The sequence below is a fragment of the Cnephaeus nilssonii genome, assembly GCF_951640355.1.
Source record: "Cnephaeus nilssonii genome assembly, chromosome: 14".
NCBI classification, from domain to species: domain Eukaryota; kingdom Metazoa; phylum Chordata; class Mammalia; order Chiroptera; family Vespertilionidae; genus Cnephaeus; species Cnephaeus nilssonii.
Window position 1 is genome coordinate 4,558,374 of NC_137085.1, and position 21,261 is coordinate 4,579,634.

Consider the following 21,261-nt stretch of genomic DNA (forward strand, 5'->3'; position numbering starts at 1 on the left):
GGAGAACCTTGACTAATACAGACCCCATTTCCGCAAATAAGGTCATATTCGCAGGTACCAGGGGGTGGGGGTTAGGACTTGGTCATATCCTTCTTGGGGGTTGCTATTCCACACCTGCAGGCATGTTGCCTGGGTCTTTGGTAGAGGCTGGGTGCCAGGGGCTCAGGGCGTGGGCTCCGCACCTGTGGTCTGGACCCGCAGCCTCTACGGTGACCTCTTTCCTGCGGTTGTTTTCTCTCCCCTCAGCCCCAGGAGCCCTCTCTGGAAACTGGAGGTAAAGGTGTTATGAGTACTGACCAGCTATGTGACTGGTAAGCTACTCAACTACTCCGTACCTCAGTTTCTCATCTACAGAATGGGAATAAAGATAGTACCTACCTCAACCAGATGGTATGGTGAATACGTTTGTATTTCCTGGGCACGTGACAAACATCATATAAGTGCTGTTTAAAAAGATATTACATGAGCCCCCACCGGCATGGCTCAGTGGTTGAGCATCGACCCATGAACTGGGAGGTCACGGTTCGATTCCTGGTCAGGGCACATGCCTGGGTTGTGGGCTCAATCCCCAGTGTGGGATGTGCAGGAGGCAACTGATCAATGATTCTCTCTCGTCATTGATGTTTCTATTCCTCTCTCCCTTCCTCTCTAAAAATCAATAAAAAAATAAAATAAGATAAATAATAAATACAACGCTATTACATGAGGCCTGGCTCAGGGGAAGCACTCAGAAATGCGAGCGGCTGTGAGCGTTGGATTTGTGCTCGGATGCTGGCCCCCATGAAGGTGGGCTGAAGAAAGGCCCATGGCGCTCTGAGGTTCTCTCTCCTCTGGCTAGAGGAGGACACACCTTTGTCCCTCCCCTGGTGCGGGGTCACCCTGAACTGGCGTCCGGCAGGGTCACGGGGTCCTGGGCTCAGTTCATGCTCTTGTCATCTTGAAACTCTTCCCTTTTGAACAAGGGGTTTTGCGTTTCCATTCTGCACCGGGCCCCCCCACATCACGGAACCAGACCCGCTTACAGTCACACTTCTTCCCGCGCTGGGATAGGGCAGGATCTCCAGCAAGGGGTGAGGGCGCCCTCCGGTCTGAGCTGGCTCCCTGGCACACAGGGCGATGGCCCCTCTGAGGGGGACCTTTACCAGCCGGGTCGTGAGGGCTGGAAAGCCTGGGACCCGAGCATAAGCTGATGGCATGGCAGGGGTTTGCGGGGAAGGGGGGATTTAGGGGGGACCCGGTGCGTCTTCCGATTTCTGAAGGGCAGTGGGGAGGAGACGGGAGCCTGTGTGTTCTCTGTTGTGGCCCCAAAGGGCAGATCCAGCTGGGCATGAGGAAGGAATTTTGAACAAGGAGAATTGCGCAAGAGGCGGGCTTGCATCCAAAGCTCGGCTCTTCCTGGGGGCGCAGAGCACAGGCTCTGGCTTGGGACCGCCCCACCTCTGCCCAGATGTGTGACCTTGGAGAAGGTCGCCTGTAGCCCGGAGCCTCCGTCGCATCCATGAATGAACCTGCCACAGGGTGACATGCTGGCGAGGGAACGAGGCGCGTTTAGAAGTAAAGCGCGTGGCAGCGCCTGGCTCCTGGGCGGGGCCTCCCGCAGGCCAGCTGCTGCCCGGCTGCTGTGACTGGCGTTCTTGTTACTGGACGTGGTGAGTTCCGGGAGGGGCAGGTTCAGGGTGAGAGGGCCCTCGGGGCGTTGCCGATGCCGCCTCGCATCAGCGCTCAAGGAGGAAGCACGCACTGCGCCCCTTGACCGTCTCAGCCTCTGACCGATGTGCATGATTCGCTCGAAACCCGCGGCCATAAGTCCTGTCGCTGTGACCAGGGCCCCGAGCGGAGGGGTTGGTGCCTCTTGGGGGACTGAGGAGGTTTCTTGGAAGCTGCTGAAGAAGTGGGAAGGGTTCCCATCGCTCCGGCCTTGGAAAAGCCCGGCCCACTGTCCCCTGAGCCCTTGCTGGCGGAACATGATCCCAGGAATGCGAGCCTCCCCCCAGGCCTCCTCGGAAATGGGTTCCTGATGTGGCTGGAGCGGGACGCTGGCCTTGCCCACGGGACACAGCGGCGGTGGGTGGGGGGTCGCGTGTGCCCGCCTGATGCCTGGGCAGCCCGGCAGGGAGGGTCCTGGCTCGCTCGGAGCCCAGAGCCACTGCCTGGAACCACACTCAGGGTGCCAGCTGCAGCTTCCCTGGAAAGGTCTTGGCAGCGGGTTGTGCTGAGACAAACATTCCTGCTCTCCCTCCTCCCCATCTGCTCTCCCTCCTCCCCATCTGCTCTCCCCCCTCCCCATCTGCTCTCCCCCCTCCCCATCTGCTCTCCCTCCTCCCATCTGCTCTCCCTCCTCCCCCATCTGCTCTCCCTCCTCCCCATCTGCTCTCCCTCCTCCCCATCTGCTCTCCCTCCTCCCATCTGCTCTCCCTCCTCCCCATCTGCTTCCCCTCCTCCCCCATCTGCTCTCCCTCCTCCACATCTGCTCTCCCTCCTCCCCATCTGCTCTCCCTCCTCCCATCTGCTCTCCCTCCTCCCCCATCTGCTCTCCCTCCTCCCATCTGCTCTCCCTCCTCCCCATCTGCTCTCCCTCCTCCCCATCTGCTCTCCCTCCTCCCATCTGCTCTCCCTCCTCCCCATCTGCTCTCCCTCCTCCCCCATCTGCTCTCCCTCCGCCCCAGCTGCTCTCCCTCCTCCCCAGCTGCTCTCCCTCCTCCACATCTGCTCTCCCTCCTCCCCAGCTGCTCTCCCTCCTCCCATCTGCTCTCCCTCCTCCCCCATCTGCTCTCCCTCCTCCCCATCTGCTCTCCCTCCTCCCCAGCTGCTCTCCCTCCTCCCCATCTGCTCTCCCTCCTCCCCATCTGCTCTCCCTTCTCCACATCTGCTCTCCCTCCTCCCCATCTGCTCTCCCTCCTCCACATCTGCTCTCCCTCCTCCCCATCTGCTCTCCCTCCTCCCCATCTGCTCTCCCTTCTCCCCATCTGCTCTCCCTCCTCCCATCTGCTCTCCCTCCTCCCCATCTGCTCTCCCTCCTCCCATCTGCTCTCCCTCCTCCCCATCTGCTCTCCCTCCTCCCCATCTGCTCTCCCTCCTCCCCATCTGCTCTCCCTTCTCCCCCATCTGCTCTCCCTCCTCCCCATCTGCTCTCCCTCCTCCCCATCTGCTCTCCCTCCTCCCCATCTGCTCTCCCTCCTGCCTCAGCTGCTCTCCCTCCTCCCCCATCTGATCTCCCTCCTCCCTCCTCCCTCAGCTGCTCTCCCTCCTCCACATCTGCTCTCCCTCCTCCCTCAGCTGCTCCCACGTTGGTCAGGCAATGTGTGGGTTTTTGTGGCTGGCTCCTCTCTCTCAGCAGAGGGCTTTCGGGTTAAATCCACTGACGGTGCATGAGCCCGGCATTCCTCTTCAGGGCTGGGCCATATTCCGGGTGCGGCTGTCCGGCCTCTCCTCACCGCTGGACGTTTCGGCTGAGCAGCCTGCGATTGCTCATTCCCGAGAGGATGCGCTCCCGGGCATTTCCCGACTCGGAAACACGGTCAGGACATGACGCGTGAAATGGCTGCCTCTCCCGCGCTCACCACGGGCCAGCTCCTCCGGGCCCGAGCCCACGGCCGGACCACCGCTGCCTCTGTGACAGAACAGCCTTGACCCGCGGCACATAGAGCCACCAACCTGGCCCCGGGCCCGCAGCTCCGCATCATGGCCCTCGCTCCCTGCGTCTGTGACTAGCCCGGGCCGGGGATGAGGGCAAAGCCCAGTGACCCAGAGACATGGACAGCGGCCGTCCCCCCTCTGGCCACTGTCCTTGCGGGCGATGGCATCGTCCCTGAAGGCCGTCGTGGTGGTCTCAGATGGGCGTCAGGCCCAGGCCGGCAGTCTGGCACAGGGCCGCGAATCCGCCTGCCTCGCTGATGGGCAGCTGCCGGTCCTCACCAACCCTGGATCCTGTCCATGCGTGTCCACGCCGTGCTTCTACGCTGCTGGATGGGCCTTGGAGCTGCCGATATGCAAATGAGCTAAATCTAAAATCACATCTGTCTTCCCAGTCCTGAGCGGTGGTCAGAAGCGGTGCCCTGGGCAATGCCCCAGTTATCTGTCTGGTCCCTCCCGCTCAGCGGCCAGTCCTGCTCAGGGACACATGGGCCTCCCCCCGGGTGCTCTGCCTGTCAGGAGAGGTAGCCAGGCCCTCATTCCAAAGAGTGGGGGGCAGAGGAGCGGGACTCAGGACCCAGAACAAAACCCTGGAGCTTACTTATCTTGGTCTGGACTCCTTTGGTTATAAAAGAAAAGGAAAGAAAAGAAAAGAAAAGAAAAGAAAAGAAAAGAAAAGAAAAGAAAAGAAAAGGAAAGGAAAGAAATCCAAATCCAATTAGCTTAATTCAGTCCAACAGATGGCAGCGGAGTGTGTGTGTCAGACACAGGACCAGTGCTTGAGGTGCCCTAGGAGGCAGGTGTTACACACAGGACACTGAACACATTACCAAGTGTGTCGTCCACTGAGTGACTGTGCCGTGGAAAGAAAGGAGAAAGCAGAGGCAGGGAAGGGGTGGGGACCGGCTGGGGAACGGAGGAAGGCGCTCAGGGTGGGTCTTACAGAGAAGGAGGAGGGGTGCGAGCGAACTTGACGATGAGGGGTCCGCCCAGGGGGTGCCTGGGGGACGGGCGTCCCAGGCAGAGCCATCAGCCAGAGCCCAGGCGCAGAGAGGACAGTGTGTGGCGTGTGAGGACCGGCGAGCAGGGCCGTGTGACTGGCTGGCTGAGTGAGATGGGGAAGGAGGGAGAGAGAGCTCAGAGGGAACCAGATGGGCACCAGATGGATCCATGAGCCGTTGTCCAAACTTTGGCTTCTACTCTGAGTAAGATGGGAGCCACTGCCGAGTTTGACGCAGAGGGGAGCCGTGATTTGACTGATGTTTTGTTTAAGCAAAAAAGGAAACTCCTAGATTCCGGGTGAGTCAGAGACTGGAGCCTCATTGTCTCCTCCAGAATACAGCCTCCTCCAGGGGAGGAGCGGGAGGCTGCACACAGCTCAGGCCGTGCGGCCCCCGGCCCAGTCCTGGAGCCAGAGGGGTCCATCAGGGTCAGAAGAGAACCTCCCAGGGAAGGCCTCTGATTGGCTGTCCGTGGACTAATCAGTGTCCGGAGGCCAGTAGCATTGTAATTGGCTGGTCTGGGTCACATGCCTACCATCCTAAGAAAATGGAGAGCACCCATTGGCTGCCCCACCAGAATCACAGGCACTAGGAGTGCCCGTCCTGCAAGGACGGGTGTGATCCCCCAAAGGAAGGAAGGAGAGAGCGGTGAGCTGGGAGACAAAAACAACATCCTCCTTGGAATGGCTCCTCCGGAGGGGGGTCCAGGAGTCCCACCTGGAGGGCTTCTGCCCGGGAGGGGCTGCGGAGCCATCGGAAAGAGCTCGCCCATCCCTAGACCACGTTCACAAACACTGCTCCCCCCGGGAGGGATGACGCTGCGTGACGACCACGAGACAAATCTGACCGGAAAGTCACTCCAAGGACTTTTTTGTGTTTGGTTTCTTTAATCACTGCGTTTCCCCATCCTTGGCTCAGCAGTGCTCACTGAGGTCAGGAGCCAGCGGGCCGAGGGGGGCCACTTCCTCCCTCCCCTCTCTCAGCCTCCTCCTCTGAAGTCAGACAATTACAGCCCGAGGCCCGGGTCTCCGAGGGGAGGCAGCCTGCTCAGAGAGGCACAGTTATGACTGCAGAACCTTTGTGGGCTTTTAAAAGATTAATAATAATAATAATAATAATAAAAAGAGATGCGGATCTACGTAAAGTAACAGTTGAAGATAGAGCTGAGGGAATTTCACACACACCCCTGCCTGTGTAACCATGACCCAGGCCAAGACAGAAAGCTTTTACCGCCCGCGCCCCCCTGCAGCAGGGCCTCCTGCAGGAGCCCCCCACGCCCCCTCCAGGCTCCCCCCCCCCTCAGGGCAGGGGCAGATCCCATTTCACAGGCAAACAATGTGAGGAGCTGCAGGAAAAGTAACACCCATCAGGGTCTCCCCTGCGGGCGGGCGGGCGGGCGGAGGGCTAGGGAGGGTCCTGGCCGGAGATCAGAGGAGGTTTGTCCTCCTGGCCAGGCCCTGGCTTCGCGGGTTCAGTTCAGCAGCCGATGAGGCCGAGATTACGCCTCAGTCAGAAGGATTTCCGCTTGAGCACACACACCTCCAGTCCAAGCAGGGATCCCCACCCAGGGTCCCCGCTGGGCTTCCTCTGGTCTGCCATTCTGGGGGCGGGACAGCCACCAGCCCCTATAACTGAGCTTCTATAAAATATTTTTATTGACTTCAGAGAGGAAGGGAGAGGGAGAGGGAGAGAGAAACATCCATGATGAGAGAGAATCATGGATCGGCTGCCTCCTGCACGCCCCACACAGGGGATTCAGCCCGCACCCCGGGCCTGTGCCCTGACCGGGAATCGAGCCGTGACCTCCTGGTTCATAGATTGAAGCTCAACCCCTGAGCCCCGCCGGCCGGACCATAAGAGCTTTTTGACCTGGAAGACAGCCACCTCTGGCAGGTCCCCTGAGGCGGGGGTCAGGGCGGCCGGGGTCCCGTGTCCTCAGAAACATCCCAGGAGCGAGCCTGCACAGCCCCACCCCCAGTCAGAGGTCAGATGGACTCAGGACTCCCCATGCTCTCTACGTCCCGTCCTGGCACGACCTCGCCTTCTCTCTGGGAGCCGGCACAGCCCGCTGGCAGCCCATCTTTTGTCTGGAGAAAGGAGGGTTTGGCACATCGAAATGGACAGGAATGTCCCTCCCTCCCCTCCCCACCCCACAGCCACGTCCCCGGCAGCAAGGGCAGCGGGTCCTGAGAGCCTCCTGGCAGACCTGCGAGGTCAGAATTATTATCCTCATTTTGAGGAAACTGAGGCTCATGCTGATGGAGGGCCTGGGACATGCCAGGTGCTTACTAATTAGACATGAGTTTCTCTCTCTGTGTGTGTGTGTGTGTGTGTGTGTGTGTGTGTGTGTGTGTGTGTGTGAGTCCTCACCCGAGGATACTTTTCCATTAATTTTTGGAGAGAGTGGAAGGGAGAGGGAGAGACAGAGAGAAACATCCATGTGAGAGAGACACATTGATTGGTTGCCTTCCGCACTTGGGCAGGGGATCAAGCCTGCAACCTGCCTTTGACCCAAATCGAACCTGGGACCCTTCAGTCCGAGGGCTGACGCTCTGTCCACTGAGCCACACTGGCCAGGGCCACAGACATGACTTCCCTCAGTTCTCTCAGTGCTGGGGGTGCCCACCTGCCAGCGGGGTTGTACGGCTGAGAGAGTTGAGAGAACAGGTTCAGAGAGGGAGACGGCTCGCCTGCAGCCACACGGCGGCCACCGAAGGCTGGCCCGGACGCCAGGCCCGCGGAGCTGGCTCCAGAGCACGCGGCCAGCGTCTTTGCCCTCCGACCGGCCCTTCCCGCGGTCTCTGTGCTGGGGGCCCAGGCCAGACTCTCCCTGCTGTCCCCTGAGGCGGGTCCACTGCCCCGGGGCACCCCTGGCAAAGCAAGCAGCGTTGCAAAACCACAGGCACAAGGTCCCCGCCTTTGCAGCGGTCCCGCCCGAGCCGGGGGGGTGGGGCCGAGGGGGCCGAGCAAGGCGAGGATTCTGGAACACGGGTTCAGAGAATCTTAGATGCTTTCTATGGAAGAGCTGGTGGCTCTCCGGGGAAGTTCCTGTAACGAACCATCGAGCTGTTAGCCTGGGAGTCTCTTGGGAAAGCGAAGCGATGGTCAGGGACGTGGACCTCTCCTGTGGCTGCGTGGCCTGTGACCACACATTTGGTGGCTTAAAGCAACACAAGCTCACTATCCGGAGGCTGGACGTCCAAATCAACGCCGGTGGCTGAAGTCAAGGTGTCCACAGGCCGACTCCCCCTGGGCCCTGGGAGCATGGGTTCCCCAGAGCCCAGCTGCAGGAGGAGCCTGCGTGCTGTGGCCCCCCCCCCCCCCCCCGCCTCCTCTGGCCTCGCCTCCGTTCTTCCCTCCCTCTAATTTGTCTCCGCAGGACGTCCAAACCTGTGGAGAGCTTTTGCACGTTTATTTGAGCCCAACTGTTAACACCTGCCCGGGAACAAGGCCTCTGGGGCTCGGCTTGCGAGAATAACAGAGAATAACAGCTCGGTGTCTTCGGTGCATTTGAAACTGAGCAGAAACAGAAGGAAGGTGAAATGAAGGTGGGAGAAAGCCAGGTGGGGACCTGATTAGAGGAGAATTAAGAGTATGTGCTTCCTCAGGTGGTTATTGTTTATCTCCCGAGGTGTGGATAGGGCTTGCTTGAGGCAAAAGAAATCTTTTACTAAAAGGTTATGGGACGTGACTACCCACGAGGACCTGCCCCGTTAGGATTTGGGATCAGATCACCCTGTGAGGTTACTTTCCATAGAACATCCCCCTTTTGTTTGCTTGCAAATTCTACTGCTGCTCTATTAAGAGGACCTTTGTCCTTAAATTGGATTCACCCAAATAATCTAGGCCCTAGATTACCCAGTAATCTCCGAATCACCATAGTTTCACCTAATCCCATCTGCGAAGTCCCTTTTGCCACGTACGGCAACAGAGCCACAGGCTCGGGGGACTAGGATGTGAATGTGGGGGGGGGACATTTTTTCAGTCTCCCACAAATAGCAAAGGCCCATCGACGTAGGGGCGGCCGTGGCTCAGGTGTCCAGGCTGCGTCGGGGCAGATGGCTCAGTGCTCTTGCCCACCACCTGCCCTGATTCTCAGGGAGGTGAGCACAGGTCAGCCACATCTGCCACCTGTGGGGGTCCTGCCAGGGGCCCCACTTTGTCGCACCCCCAGAAGGAAGGCGCAGCCACGCAGACCCATGAGACGGATGAGGAACGTTAAAGAGAAAGCCGGGTCACGCCCCTCTCTACCCTCCTCACCCCCAGAGAAGGAAGAGGCAAGCCTGCCTGACAAAGCCGCCCCCTTTTCTTCCCCCAAAGGAGAGATGTCCCGGCTTCAAAGCAATCCTTCCATTTCTTTCACATTTAGCTCCCTGCTCCCCCCGCCCCGGGCTTCCTGATAGAAACGCCCTGGGTTTGTTCTGCTCCTTCTAGCTGCTCGGTGGGAGGTCGCCCCATTCAGGAGTCCCTTCCTAAAGCCAACTAGATCTCCAAGTTTATTCGGTTGGGTTTTTTTGAACAGGAAACAGATTAGAGAGTGGGTGAGGGTTTGCCAGGGAGGTGTGGCCCGGGGACACCCCAGGCTTCCCGCTCGCTCTCCCAGCACCTGGGTCAGAAGTGCTGCCGCGGGGAGTGGGCGGTGCTGAGAGCGGCCTGGCCCCCTCGCTCTGCCCGCCTCCTCCCGCTCCCCACGCAGCTGAGGCTCAGCCGCGCGCCTCTCCCCGCAGAGCCCAGCGCCCGCCGCCGCCGCGATGCCCGCCCCGGCCCTGGCGCTGAGCGGCCAGGTGCTCCCCGCCTTCCTGCTGTGCAGCACGCTGCTGGTCATCAAGATGTACGCGGTGGCCGTCATCACCGGCCAAGTGAGGCTGCGGAAGAAGGTACGTGCCGTCCGCCCGGGACCCCCGCCGGCGGCCGGCTGCCCCTCCAGGGCCAGGGTGTGCGTGTGCGGAGCGGGCCGGGCCGTGCCTCTGCCCGGGATGGCTCCTCTGTGGCCCCGGGCTTCAGCAGGGCCGCACCTTCCTGGCGTCTGTTTTCCGAGACTTACTCACTCGCGGTGCCACCAGGTGAGTTCCAGGCACGACGAGACTTGAGCGCTGAGCTCCGGGACGCCGTCCCAGGCCCGGGAGGAGGGAGACAGCGCCCGCCCGTGCTCCTCCGACCCGACCCGGCAGCTCCCGGCGCAGATCTGAGATTCGGGTGGGGTGGGGTGGGGACGGCGAAATAGGACCCGGGCGCTTTCAGTGGAAATTCCCAGCTCGCCGGCCAGGTCACTGACAAACCGCCACGGGGTCCGGAGGCCAGGCAGGCGCTCCGCTGAGCTCCCTCGGAGTTTTTGGGAGGAATTCCTCCTCCTGTCCTTGTCCTGAGCCAGACGGTACAGCAGCTCTGCTCTAGCCCCGGCGGGCGGGCGGGCGGGCGGGCGGGCGGGGTCGCTGCTCACACTGCTCTGCCGGCAGCTTGTTAGACGCCGAGAGGCTGGGGGCACCTGCTGCTCGCCCTCTGGGTGCTTCAGTAGAGGAGTGATTCCTGGAAAGTGTGTCCACCCCCCCCCCCTCCTTCGTCCAGTTAAAAGGCAAGGTGGCCGGTGAGGCCGGCTCTGGCATCCTCCGGACCTCGGCTGGTCTGGAGCTGGGCCTGGCCGCCTGTGCACAGGGGATGGCCGGGCAGCCCAGTGGTGCCCGGAGAATTCATTCCGTGCCCGGGGCAGAGTCAGCGCTCCCCAGTTTAGTTCTCATTACTTGTAACAGCTGGGTCCCTTCACGGGGAGCCGCCAGGGGCCTGCCGCCTCGCCCCAACTCCAGGCCGCGTCACCGAAAGGGGACCAGACCCGGCCGGGCGTGTGTGGGTCCCGGACTCGGTGCGGGAAAGATTTCACAAGGCGAGCGGGTGATTGTGAGAGGATGTTTATTCAAACGGGGGGGGGGGGGGCAGTGAGACGAGGACGGCCTGGTGTGGAAGCAGCAGAAGGGCCGCGGCGGGCGGGGCGGCCCCGGCTCCGCAGAACCGTTAGACTAAGGAGGGAGCCGCGGCTGCTGTCAGCTCCCCGGAGCGCCGGGAAGGGGGCCCGGGGGCAGGTTCGGGGCCAGCCCAGGACCAGCTGCCCCTGCCTGTGGCTCCCCTGGTTGCGAGGGTTGTGAGGACCCTTCAGGTTCAGGAGAAAGCGAATTCCCTGGACAGGAGATCCGAGGGGGTGTGCCCCCGGGAGGGGCGGCTGGCTTCTGGGCCATGGGGTTTCCTGCTCTCCGAAGCAGGGGGGGGTTAGGGATGCCCCAGGGACCGCGATAGAACCTGCGTCAGCTTCTCCAGGTGTGGCCTCTCAGGGTCTCCACGGACTGGCCGCCCCCAGGGCAGGAGGTTGCCGAGGCGTGGAAGCTGGTCTGGTCTCACCTGGTTTTGCTGCTTTTCTGGGCCTGGAGCTGAACTACCTCTGAGGCCGGGACGTTCCCTCCGGGGAGGAAAGCTCAGGGGACGTGCGTTTGAAAGGTCAGGGGAGGAAGTGCCGCCCGGGGGGGGAGGGAGGCCTGGCACCGGGTTTGCCCTTTGCCGGGCACCGGGGCTGTCCGCCTTGGTGACCTGTACCTGCTGTGAATGGCTGGGCCGGCTGGTTCAGCTATGGGTCTCGGTTTCCCCATTCCACTTGGCAAGGACTTTTCCCAGCTTCTTACCCTCCTGCCTCACAGCACTCCAGCGTCTGACGGCGGCCCCGTCCGGTGTGCGCTGCCCTGGGCCCGTCGGGCTGACCCGCATTCCGGCTGTCTTCAGGGTGACCGTCTCCGTGACTGTGGGCTCCAGAGGCCACCGCCTGTTGAGTGCCGACACCCTTTAGAGGGTGTCACGGGCCCATGGACTCCGTGCAGGGCCAGCAGCGTTGGTGCTTCCATGACTTAAGGGGCAGCAGAGGAGACTTCTGGGCGGGGGCGCCCCAATCCTGAGACAGGCATCAAGCCTGGGCTACATTCACCTCGGGGGGCAGGGCAGGCGGGGGTCGGCCCACCCGGCAGGACTAACTTGGGGACAGAGGTCACCAGCGTTCCTGGGGCAGAAGCAGCAGGCTTTGCCATTGGTGAACCATTTAGAAGACCTGGTGCTGAGGTCAGATCTGCCGTGGGTTGTGGGGCTGGCTTCCTCGGGTGCCAGCAGGGAACAGTGGAGCAGGAGCGATGGGCGTGGGCCTGTAGTGACCTGAGTATGACCTTAAGTCTTTGCTTCCCATTGGCAATTCGTTGAGTGGCCATCGCTGTCTGACCCCAGGGCCTTTGCACGTGCTTTCCTCTGCCTTGACTGCTGTTGCTTCTGCCCTCCCTTCATCTGGTTAATGTGGATGCATCCTTCAGGCCTCAGCTTTAATGGCGCTGCCTCCGAGAAGCCTTCTCAGATTCTCAGAGCTCCTGTGAACATTCTCAAGGCCAACCTTGTCTCCAACCTTGTCTTCTCTTTCTTAACCCACACCGCCTGGTCCTTCCTGGTTTATCTGACTGTGAGCTGCTCAAGAGCAGGGACAGGAGAGCCTTTGCCTTAGTTTATTATAAGCTGCTATAGGCCAGGCAGCTTATCGACAACAGAGCTGGGTTTCCCCTGGTTCTGGATGCTGGAAGTCCAAGGTCCAGGCTCTGGCAGATTCTGCGTCTGGTGAGGGGTCCCAGATGGCCCCCTCTCTCTGTGTCCTCACCTGGCAGGAGGGGCTGGGGAGCTCTCTGGGGTCTTTCCCTTCCAAAGGCCATCACCTTGGGGGTTACGTTTCAACATTTGAATTTCCGGGGACGCAAACATTCAGTCCATAGCGGCCTTGTTCACGGGGAGTCCCCAGCACTTAGCGCATAGTAGGAGTTCATGGATGCCGGTGAATGGACATGGAGGTGACCGCGCTGCCGAAGGCCCAGGCGACCGGGCCGTCCGTCGCGTGAACAGTAATTCTCAGCCGGTGTGTTTCAGGCTTTCGCGAACCCCGAGGATGCCCTGAGGCACGGAGGCCCCCAGTATTGCCGGGATGACCATGACGTGGATCGCTGCCTCAGGCAAGTACTGCTGGGCCTGAGCCTGGCCCTCTTCTGCACTCGGGGTGTGGGGGGCACTTGGGGGCTGAGGCCTCTGCCTTCCTGACCCCCTGGGACTGCTCTACTTGACTCGCTGATTTGATTTCTAATTGTGGAAAAGGAACACACGCTGATGGCTCAGGATCCGAGGTTAGAGAGGGATGTTCTGTGAACAGCCGGTCTCCGTGCCCCCGCCCAGCTCCGGGCCCCGCCCAGTTCTGCTAACAAACGCATGCGCTGAGCGTTGTCGGGCTCACCCCAAAGGACCGCGCACTGGTCTGTCCGGTGCCTGTTGTCACAACCTCAGTGGTTGTTTCACGTCAGCTCGTGGAGGGCCCGTTCACTGTGCCGGCGCCGCCCTGCCCGTCCTCACTCTGCTGAGGGGAGGACCCGTGGCTTCCCGGCTGAGTCCCTGGGATGGGCGTGTAGGCTGTTCTTACTCTTCTTCTTGTGAGCAGACCCCTCATTGGCCTTTGTCTGTGCATGTGAGCAAAACTACAGGATGCAACCAAATGGTAGGAAACATTGCCCGGCCGGCGTTCCATTCCCAGTCCGGGCACCTGCCCGACGGCGGCTCGATCCCCAGTGGGGGGCGTGCAGGAGGCAGCCGGTCAATGATTCTCTCTCATCACTGATGTTTCTGTCTCCCTCTCCCTCTCCCTTTCTCTTTGAAATCAACAAAATATAGTATAAGTATATATACATATACATATACATATATAGACAAACACACTGCCAAGCACTAGGTGAAAATTTATGCTACATCTTAAAAAAAAAAAAATGATGCCACATCTTGGTCCTATTTTGCAGTTCTTCTATTCCGTGTGAAGCTGAACATCTTTTCCTATGCTTAGTACCCCCAGTCACTCAAAAAACAATTTTTCTTTTAAAAATCAGAACTACTCATTGTCAACAATGTGGGTAATGCTGACAATACATGGTGGAGGTCGGGGGAGGAAAACCACTCATGATTCTAATCACTGTTAACATTTTCTTCTATCTCTTCTTTGTCTTCTAGGTCTAAACGTTTTTCATAACATTAGGCATGCATTGTATACCCAATTGCGGGGGGGGGGGGGTGGTTCTGCTTTTTTTCAGTTAACATTATTTCATGAGCATTTCCCATGTCAGTAAATATTACTCAGAAGTGATTCTTTTTAAAAAAAATGGCTGTGTAAAAATTCCATCAGAGACTAAGGGTTAAGGGTTAATTTCACGTCACCCGTCTCAACGTTGGCCTTCTGGGCAGTTTCCTGTCTGCTGTTTTACACGGAGAATTGGAGAGTGAGGGGTGGCCCTCCCGGGGCTGGGGGTGGCCAGCGGAGTTCCTTGGAGAAGTGGGGAGGATTCTGACAAACCCTCACATAGGGTTTCTGCATCACAGGCAGAGGTGGGTGGGACCCTGGAGGGTAATAGAGTATTTTCTTTCTTTCTTTCTTTTTTTAAATGTATTTTATTGATTTTTTACAGAGAGGAAGGGAGAGGGATAGAGAGTTAGAAACATCGATGAGAGAGAAACATCGACCAGCTGCCTCCTGCACAGCCCCCACCGGGGATTTGCCCGCAACCAAGGTACGTGCCCTTGACTGGAACCGAACCAGGGACCCTTCAGTCCGAAGGCCGATGCTCTATCCACTGAGCCAAACTGGTCAGGGCTAGAGTATTTTCTTAACAGAAAGTCTGTTTTTTATTTTCTTAGGGTTTTCTTGGCCATTGAAAAAGAGTATCCATACTTGTGGCTTAAAAATGACAGAAATGTGTAATGTAAGACGTGGAATTCTTTGCTATTTTGCCTTTCCTAGTGCAACTACAGCACGTGGTCCTTCATATTGATCCGTCATCCCGTCAGCACTTAATGAGCACCTACTGTGTGCAGGTCCCTGGGCTGAGACCTGGGTGTGCTCCGGTGAACAGAAGCCTTCCCCATACCCAAATCCGTCCTGGGGACCCTTAGCCCACCCTCCCCCGGGGTTGGCTGGACCCGCTGGGCAGTGGAGGACAGGAGTAGCCGAGGCAGCAGCCGCCAAGGCGGGGTAGCCCGCGCCGGCTCCCAGCAGCCACCACGGAGATGTGTGCTTCTCCCGGGCTCGGGGTCTAAGTAGCCACACCTGCTTGAGGCGCAGGAGGCTCACATGGGCTCCCAGCGCTTGGTGAGGTTCGCCGGCCATAACCATGCCCGCGAGGGACACTTCCACCCGCCCCGTGTTGACCCACCATCGGCGATAGTGCTGCTGCCCACGCGGGGGAGACTCACCCCAGCACCTTTGAGCGCCTCTTATGTCGCGATGGTCTATATCCATCTGGCGAGTATTTATTGGGGACCTGCCATGCCAGCGCTGGGGTCCTGGGCCCCTGCCCCCCCACCCCCCACTTCACATAAATAACATCGCGGAACCCTGAGGGCGCAGAGCTCAGAGTCTGCGTCCTGTGGTCCCTCCTGGGGAACTGGCCGGAACCAGGTTCCAGAAAGGAAGATGCCCCGGAGGTGGAAGCGGGTTAAATATTAGACCGGCCTTCACGGCGGGCGCAGTCCCCCGCCTTCTGCACCCAGGAAGGCCCTCGGGTCCCGGTTCTCGGAGGATACACGTGCCTCGCGGATGAGCGCGTGCCGGGGCCAGGGTGAGCCAACCTTCACGTGCAGCCCACCTTCCCACCCGGTCCGCCCCCGTCCCCGGCAATGCGCGTGTTGGGGGATTCGGAGTGAGTGTGGGGGCTGCAGGGAGGGGGTGTCTGAGCGGTCCCAGAGAAGGAAGACAGACACTCGACAAGCTCTGAGCTGTTCTGACTTTGGAGTGTGCGGACCTCATCAGCGAACTGCTTTGCCGGGAGGTTGGGCCCCCAAATCTCACCCACCGCATTGCTTTCGGGGTGACGGCCGAGGCCCAGGGAGGGAGGGAGCTCCCAGCCGAGGCCCTCCCTGTCCACGGCACCAGCACACGCTTATCCATCTGGCCCCGGTGGCTGAGGGCGGTCCGAAGTCTGGCGAAACCCAAAGAGGGTGAGGTTAGCTTTAACGCGTGTGTCCGAGACAGGACTGGTGGCGGTGCCGATGGGACCGAGGGGCAGCTGGCTTAGGAGCTCCTGCTCGGTGACAGGCCCTGCCCACCCCTTCCAGGAGGGACCGCCGCCTGTAGAGGAAGGAGAGGTTTGCAAGCCGCGGAGCTCATGCTGCCGCCGCGGCGCCCGGCTGGCACGGCTCCGCTCCTCTAGGCCGTCCCTCCGCACCGAGTGCCTGGACTCTGCCCTCTCTCTGCCTTTGCCACAAGCAGCCTTTCTGTCGCCTCAAACCCGAAGTCAAGGAAATGGCCAGCGTGTGCGGAGGGCAGGGCAAGGGGAGGGGGACCTGCCCTGGCCGCCAGCCTGGCCCCTGGGGGTACCTAGGTCTCCCTCTCCCCGCCCATCACTGCCACCTGGTGCTGTGGGATGCAGCCGGGGCTGCAGGCTGCCCCCGGGGCGGGCAGGCCTGGTGCTGCCGGAGGACCGTCCCTGCAAGTTCAGTCTCGCGGGAACTGGCCTTGGGTGGCTTCTACCTTAAAATACTGGTGGTTCTTGGAATGACACGTTTTGCCCAAGTGTCCCTGGTACGTGACTCCGTCCATGTGTCGGTTCAGATCCCGGGCCGGGAGGAAGGGAATGGATTTTCTTGCATCATCCCTAATTTCCCCGTGTCTCCCGTCTTTGGCACCACTGTGGTTTGAGACATACCGGAGGGAGGAGGGAGGAGGGAGGAGGGAGGAGGGAGGAGGGAGGAGGGAGGAGGGAGGAGGGAGGAGGGAGGAGGGAGGAGGGAGGAGGGAGGAGGGAGGAGGGAGGAGCGGGCCACCGAGGGCCGAGGGGCCGGGGGCCGAGCCTCGGGCTTTTCTCAGCTCCCAGCCCCCTCCTTCCTCACCGGTGGCCTCTGAGTCTTCCAGTCCCATTGCTGGCGCCAGGAGTGGGGGTCAGCACCCACGGCATGGCTTCCCACCCCTCCCCCTCCCCCGCCTTGGGCCCACGGGGCAGAGCAGGGCCCGAGCCTCCGTGACCGGCTCCCTCCCTTACCTTCCCCTCACCTGTTCTTGGGGGTTTGGCCGACTCTTACCTGCTTCTACAGAAAGACTCACTCATAACCTATAAAGAGAGACTTTAAGGGAAAGCGAATGAACGGGTTTCCGATGCTGGTGATGATTCTCCTGTAGCTTTTGGAGACCCACGCGGCGGATACCTTCCCTTAGAGACTGTGTCCGAGAGCCAGCGAGGCCGGGAGCACGGCCGAGCCGCCCAAAGCGGGTCTGCGGGCGCATCCAAGCGGCAGGCTCTCGGGAGGACGATGCTGCTGGGGAAAGAGGCGGCGGCGGGGGAAGGGCAGGACCAGGCGTGAGAGGGGCTGACTCCAGCACGGAGCTGGTCTGCAGGCGCTGAGCGGGGCGGGGGGTCAGGGCACTGGGCGTCGCTCACAGTAGGGCCGCAGGAGTCAGGGCTGACTCCATGCACGCACGTAGCACACGTGGCATCACTGCGTGGGCGGACACACCACATGCTGGGACAGACACACTGACGTCATCTGAGATGGGTTTTCCCAAGGGGCCCGTCCCTCTGCGAGCCTGGGGGGTGTCGGCATCACAGCCCCGTCCCAGAGGGTGGAGCGATTTTTGAGGCGCGCTCAGCCTCCTGCCTGGAACGCACACGCAGGGTAGGGACTGGGAGCGGCCTGGTCCTGGTCCCCTCTCTCCCTCCTCCCTGTGGCCAGGATCCGGCCAGGCCTCCTCCCTGGCACAGCAGGCAGCGTCCCCGCCCCCGCCCGCGCTGGGGGAGACCGGCCAGCCGGGGGCTTGCTTTCCTGTGGCTGGTTCCAGAGAGGAGGCGAAGGCAGTTTGACCCCAGAAAGGTCCAGGCCCCGCTGGGCTTACGGGAGCTTTCGGACACTCGGGTTGAATTCCAGGCCCCTCCCCACTCGTCCTGCCACGCGGCTCACTGGTCTGCGCCCAGACTAGGCTGCTCATTCCCACCTCGGAGCCTCTGCTCTGCCAGACCCTGCCCTGGAGAGTGCTCCCCGGGCGGCCCACATCCTTCAGGCTTTGGGGCAAACCCCCCCTCCCCCGCCTCCCCCGCCCGCAGGGGCCCCACAGCGCTGGGTGGCCCAGAGCTCCGGTCCCCTCCCTGCCCTGCCAGCCCGGTTCCTTCCTGTCGGGCCACGGCCACAGCCCTCCACTAGGGCTCCTCGCGATGGGAGGGAGGTCAGGGTGCTGCACCCTCACCACCTGGGGGCGGGGCGGGGCGCATTGGTTCCGCCTGGGGCGGGGCTTCTGCTCCTGAGTCCCTGCACCGCCTACCTGCAGCCCGTCCTGCGGGGGGGTCAGGTGGGACCGGGTTCCTGTTATGTGAGCTCCCAGCATGCCCTCGGGGCTTCAGTCACTTGCTCAGTCCCCAGTGCACAGGCCTCGACCTCCCCACCTCCTCTAGCAGGAGGCATGGAAGATGTGACCGCGCTCTCTTTCGCGGTCCTTTGTTTACAGCCGGTGATGCACAGCCCCGCCCCCACCCCCACGGTTACGTAGACAAAGAGGGGCCGCTCGAGGACACGGAGCCGCCAGGGTGGCAGAGGGCTGGCTCCAGCCACGAGGCTGCGTTGTTGTCGTCCCTGCGTGTGTGTGTGTGCGTGGGGGGGGGGGGGGGGGGGCTGCTCCGATTTAGGGCAGAGGAGCAGGCGTGGGTCGCAGACGCCCGCCCTGGCTCTCGCCCATCGCACCGGGAGGCCCAGGGACCCGCCCGCACGTGGACAGAGGTCGCTCCGGAGGAGCCTGGCCTTGGTGGTGCAGGGCACGGGCCTGAGTCTCTACCCAGCTCTCCCTCAACCCCTCGGAGCCCCAGTTTCCCTGCCTGGGGTCCCAGGCCAGCGGGCAAGATTGGGGAGACTGGCAGGGACGGGGTCCTGGGGAGCCCCGCCGCCAGGCTCAGCCTGTTCTCAGGGCTGCAGCTTCAGCCGCCCGCAGGCGCCAGCCTGGGAGTCGCCGCTCACGTCTGGGGCAGCTCCTGCTCTGGCCACGAATGGACGTGAGCCTGGCGGCCTGGAGATGCTCCACCGGGGCCAGGGCCTCGCAGGCGGGGCCCGGCGCCGGCGGCGTCCCCAAAGCTGCCGCCCGGCTCACCGCACCCCCTTGCCTCCCCAGAGCCCACCGGAACGACATGGAGACCATCTACCCGTTCCTGTTCCTGGGCCTGGTCTACTCCTTCCTGCAGCCCAACCCCTTCGTGGCCCGGATGCACTTCCTGCTCGTCTTCCTGGGCCGCATGGCGCACACCGTGGCCTACCTGGGGAAGCTGCGCGCGCCCATCCGCTCCCTGGCCTACACGCTGGCCCAGCTGCCCTGCGCCTCCATGGCCCTGCAGATCGTCTGGGAGGCGGCCCACCACCTGTGACCGGCCCGGACCCTCCGCGCCCCCGGGCCCGGGCTTGGGGAACCGGGCGTCCCTTGGAGGTTGGGGTGGGCCCCGGAACCTGGTTTCCTGGCCGCCTGCTGAGCGTGGGCGCCTGGCCCAGGGGCCTGTGTGTCCCTCGGAGTCCTGGGTGAAGTGGCCACTTGGAACCGTTCGGAGATGGCTGTCAAGGTCGATAGGCAGTTGCTCAGCCGGCCTGGCTCAGTGATTGAGCATCAACCTCTGGACCAGGAGGTCACGGTTCGATTCCCGGTCAGGGCACATGCCCGGGTTGCTGGTTCGATCCCCGGTGGGGGGCGTGCAGGAGGCAGCCGATCCATGATTCTCTCCCATCACTAATGTTTCTTTTCTTTTTTTTTTTTTTCATCACTAATGTTTCTCTCTCTCTCCCTCTCCCTTCCACTCTGCAATCAATAAAAATATATTTATTAAAAAAAGATCGATAGGCAGCCAATCCCTCCACTCAGATAACAGCTCAGCGGCCTCGCTCCCGCCTCAGCCAGGAAGTGGCAGCTCAGGTTCCTAACCCTCAGGCCTGGGGGTGCAGAGCCACGGTAAACCGGACTTCTCAGACCCTCCCAGAGGTTCTGGTCCGCCCGTCTGGAGGGGAACCGGCGCACCTGCATTTTTAGGAGCTACCCCCCTCCCCCGCCCCCCCCCCCCCCCCCCGAGTCCCAGCCTTGGTCAGACCTGGGAGCCACGCCCGTTCCCTCCAGAGGCCCAGGGCCAGCCAGGGTGTGGCTGCCATTTCTCTCAAGGGGGGAGCTTGGTGAGGTGTGTGGGGGGTTACACTCCTTCGTGCCCTGTGCTCCCACATTCCTTTGCCGGATCCTCCTCTCGGAGCAGGTGCCGGTGGGGGCGGGGCGGGGGGAGGCCTGTGGTAAGGTTGGCCTTCTCTTCCTGAGGCTGTGGCCGCTCCTCAGGGTGTTAGTCAAGGACGATGGGCTCTGAGTGACCAACCTCTTAAAGGGACTTTCTGGACCTTCAGTCTCTGCAAGATTTGAAAACTGCAAGTGTGCCCCCCGAGGGGAATGATGGGTCTCTCCCAGGCTCTTGTCCTGGGACATGGGTGGCCCTGTTCTAACCACTGCGCCCCACGGCCTCACTTTCCCTAACCCCCTCCCAGCCCTGCCCTTGTCTCCAGCACCGGGGAAGCCTCTCTCTGCACCTGGGCATGTCCGCCTCCCACTACTCTGCAGCCTCTGAACTTCCCCGGGGGACTGGTGGAGTGGGGGTGCCTGCTGGGGGCATACTGGGGGCTCGGGGGACTCCAGGCCTCACTGGAAATCCCCCTCAGCCCCTACCTCACAGTGCGGGGAGCACAGAGCTGGCAGCGGGTAACATTGCCCCCTGGTGGTGAGATGAGCCTCCACTCTTGGGCCGCAGCTGCACATTTGGAAACAGGAAGGGCAGGATCATGTATTGAGTGCCTGCTGTTTGCTCTGACTGCCCACCCAGGACCTGGAGGGCCCTGGGAGGGGCAGGGAGGGGCAGGCCCAGGTGCTGTCCAGGGGCAGGTGGCAGGAGCTGAGTGATTTTTCCCTGTCCCGTCCGGGGCAGACTCCGCCCTGCAGGATGGGACAGGGCTGGCAGGGGCTCCTGCACACGGGGACCCAGGAGACAGCCTGTCTCCCGGCAGCAGCAAGTGAGACGCCTCAGGTAGGGGACCGTGAGGCGGCCACGCTCGGCCACCCTCCGAGGCCACCTTGGGCACTGGTACCCTAGGAGCCAGGTGCTCTTCCAAGACACCCGAGAGGGGACCCTGAGGCCATGTCTGCTGGCCTTGGGCACCAGTGAGTTCTGGCCTCATCCCTTCATCTGCATCACGCGCTCCACCCAGACTTGAACCGACCCTCTGGGGCGGCCTCCTCCCTCCCGACCCGGGGTCAGAGGTGGTACGAGGTGGAGGGAGGATGCTGGCAGCAGCCTGGGGGCCTCTGGGCTGCAGCCCTGAGCTGAAGACAAGGACTTTGGGCTGAGCCCAGGCCTGGGAGGCTGGAGCCGCCCCGGTGGGGCCTGGTGTCTGGGGGCAGCTTCTCCTGGGCCGAGACCACCCACAATCGCAGGTCCCTGAGAAAAGTCACTGTTCACGTCAGGGCCTATAACTTTCCAGACTCTTCCACTATGCGTAGTAAATATACACTGAGTGGCCAGATTATCATGATCTCTGAGCGCATAAT

General features: G+C 61.5%; 1 protein-coding gene across 4 annotated transcripts; it reads left to right on the forward strand.

Annotated features, from left to right (window-relative positions):
• Positions 1-1,442: 1,442 nt before the first annotated feature.
• Positions 1,443-19,663, forward strand: PTGES (prostaglandin E synthase). Of its 4 annotated transcripts, none has more exons than XM_079790611.1 (5): positions 1,443-1,649; positions 8,014-8,197; positions 9,362-9,511; positions 12,567-12,649; positions 18,814-19,663. In XM_079790611.1, the coding sequence occupies exons 2-5, from the start codon at positions 8,177-8,179 to the stop codon at positions 19,061-19,063; spliced, it is 504 nt and encodes a 167-aa protein (XP_079646737.1). In that variant the 5' UTR covers positions 1,443-1,649; positions 8,014-8,176; the 3' UTR covers positions 19,064-19,663. The 4 variants fall into 4 exon arrangements, with proteins under 4 accessions (XP_079646737.1, XP_079646738.1, XP_079646740.1 ...); XM_079790612.1 differs by lacking the exon at positions 1,443-1,649 and adding an exon at positions 4,605-4,932; XM_079790614.1 differs by lacking the exon at positions 1,443-1,649 and having other exon boundaries at positions 5,703-8,171.
• The last annotated feature ends 1,598 nt before the right edge of the window (positions 19,664-21,261 follow it).

Excerpts from the sequence above, each read along its gene's own strand:
- PTGES (XM_079790611.1), top strand. The coding sequence starts at position 8,177 with ATGAAGGTGGGAGAAAGCCAG. Across the intron at positions 8,198-9,361 it reads TGAAGGTGGGAGAAAGCCAG|AGCCCAGCGCCCGCCGCCGC; the intron begins GTGGGGACCTGA and ends CTCTCCCCGCAG. Across the intron at positions 9,512-12,566 it reads AAGTGAGGCTGCGGAAGAAG|GCTTTCGCGAACCCCGAGGA; the intron begins GTACGTGCCGTC and ends GGTGTGTTTCAG.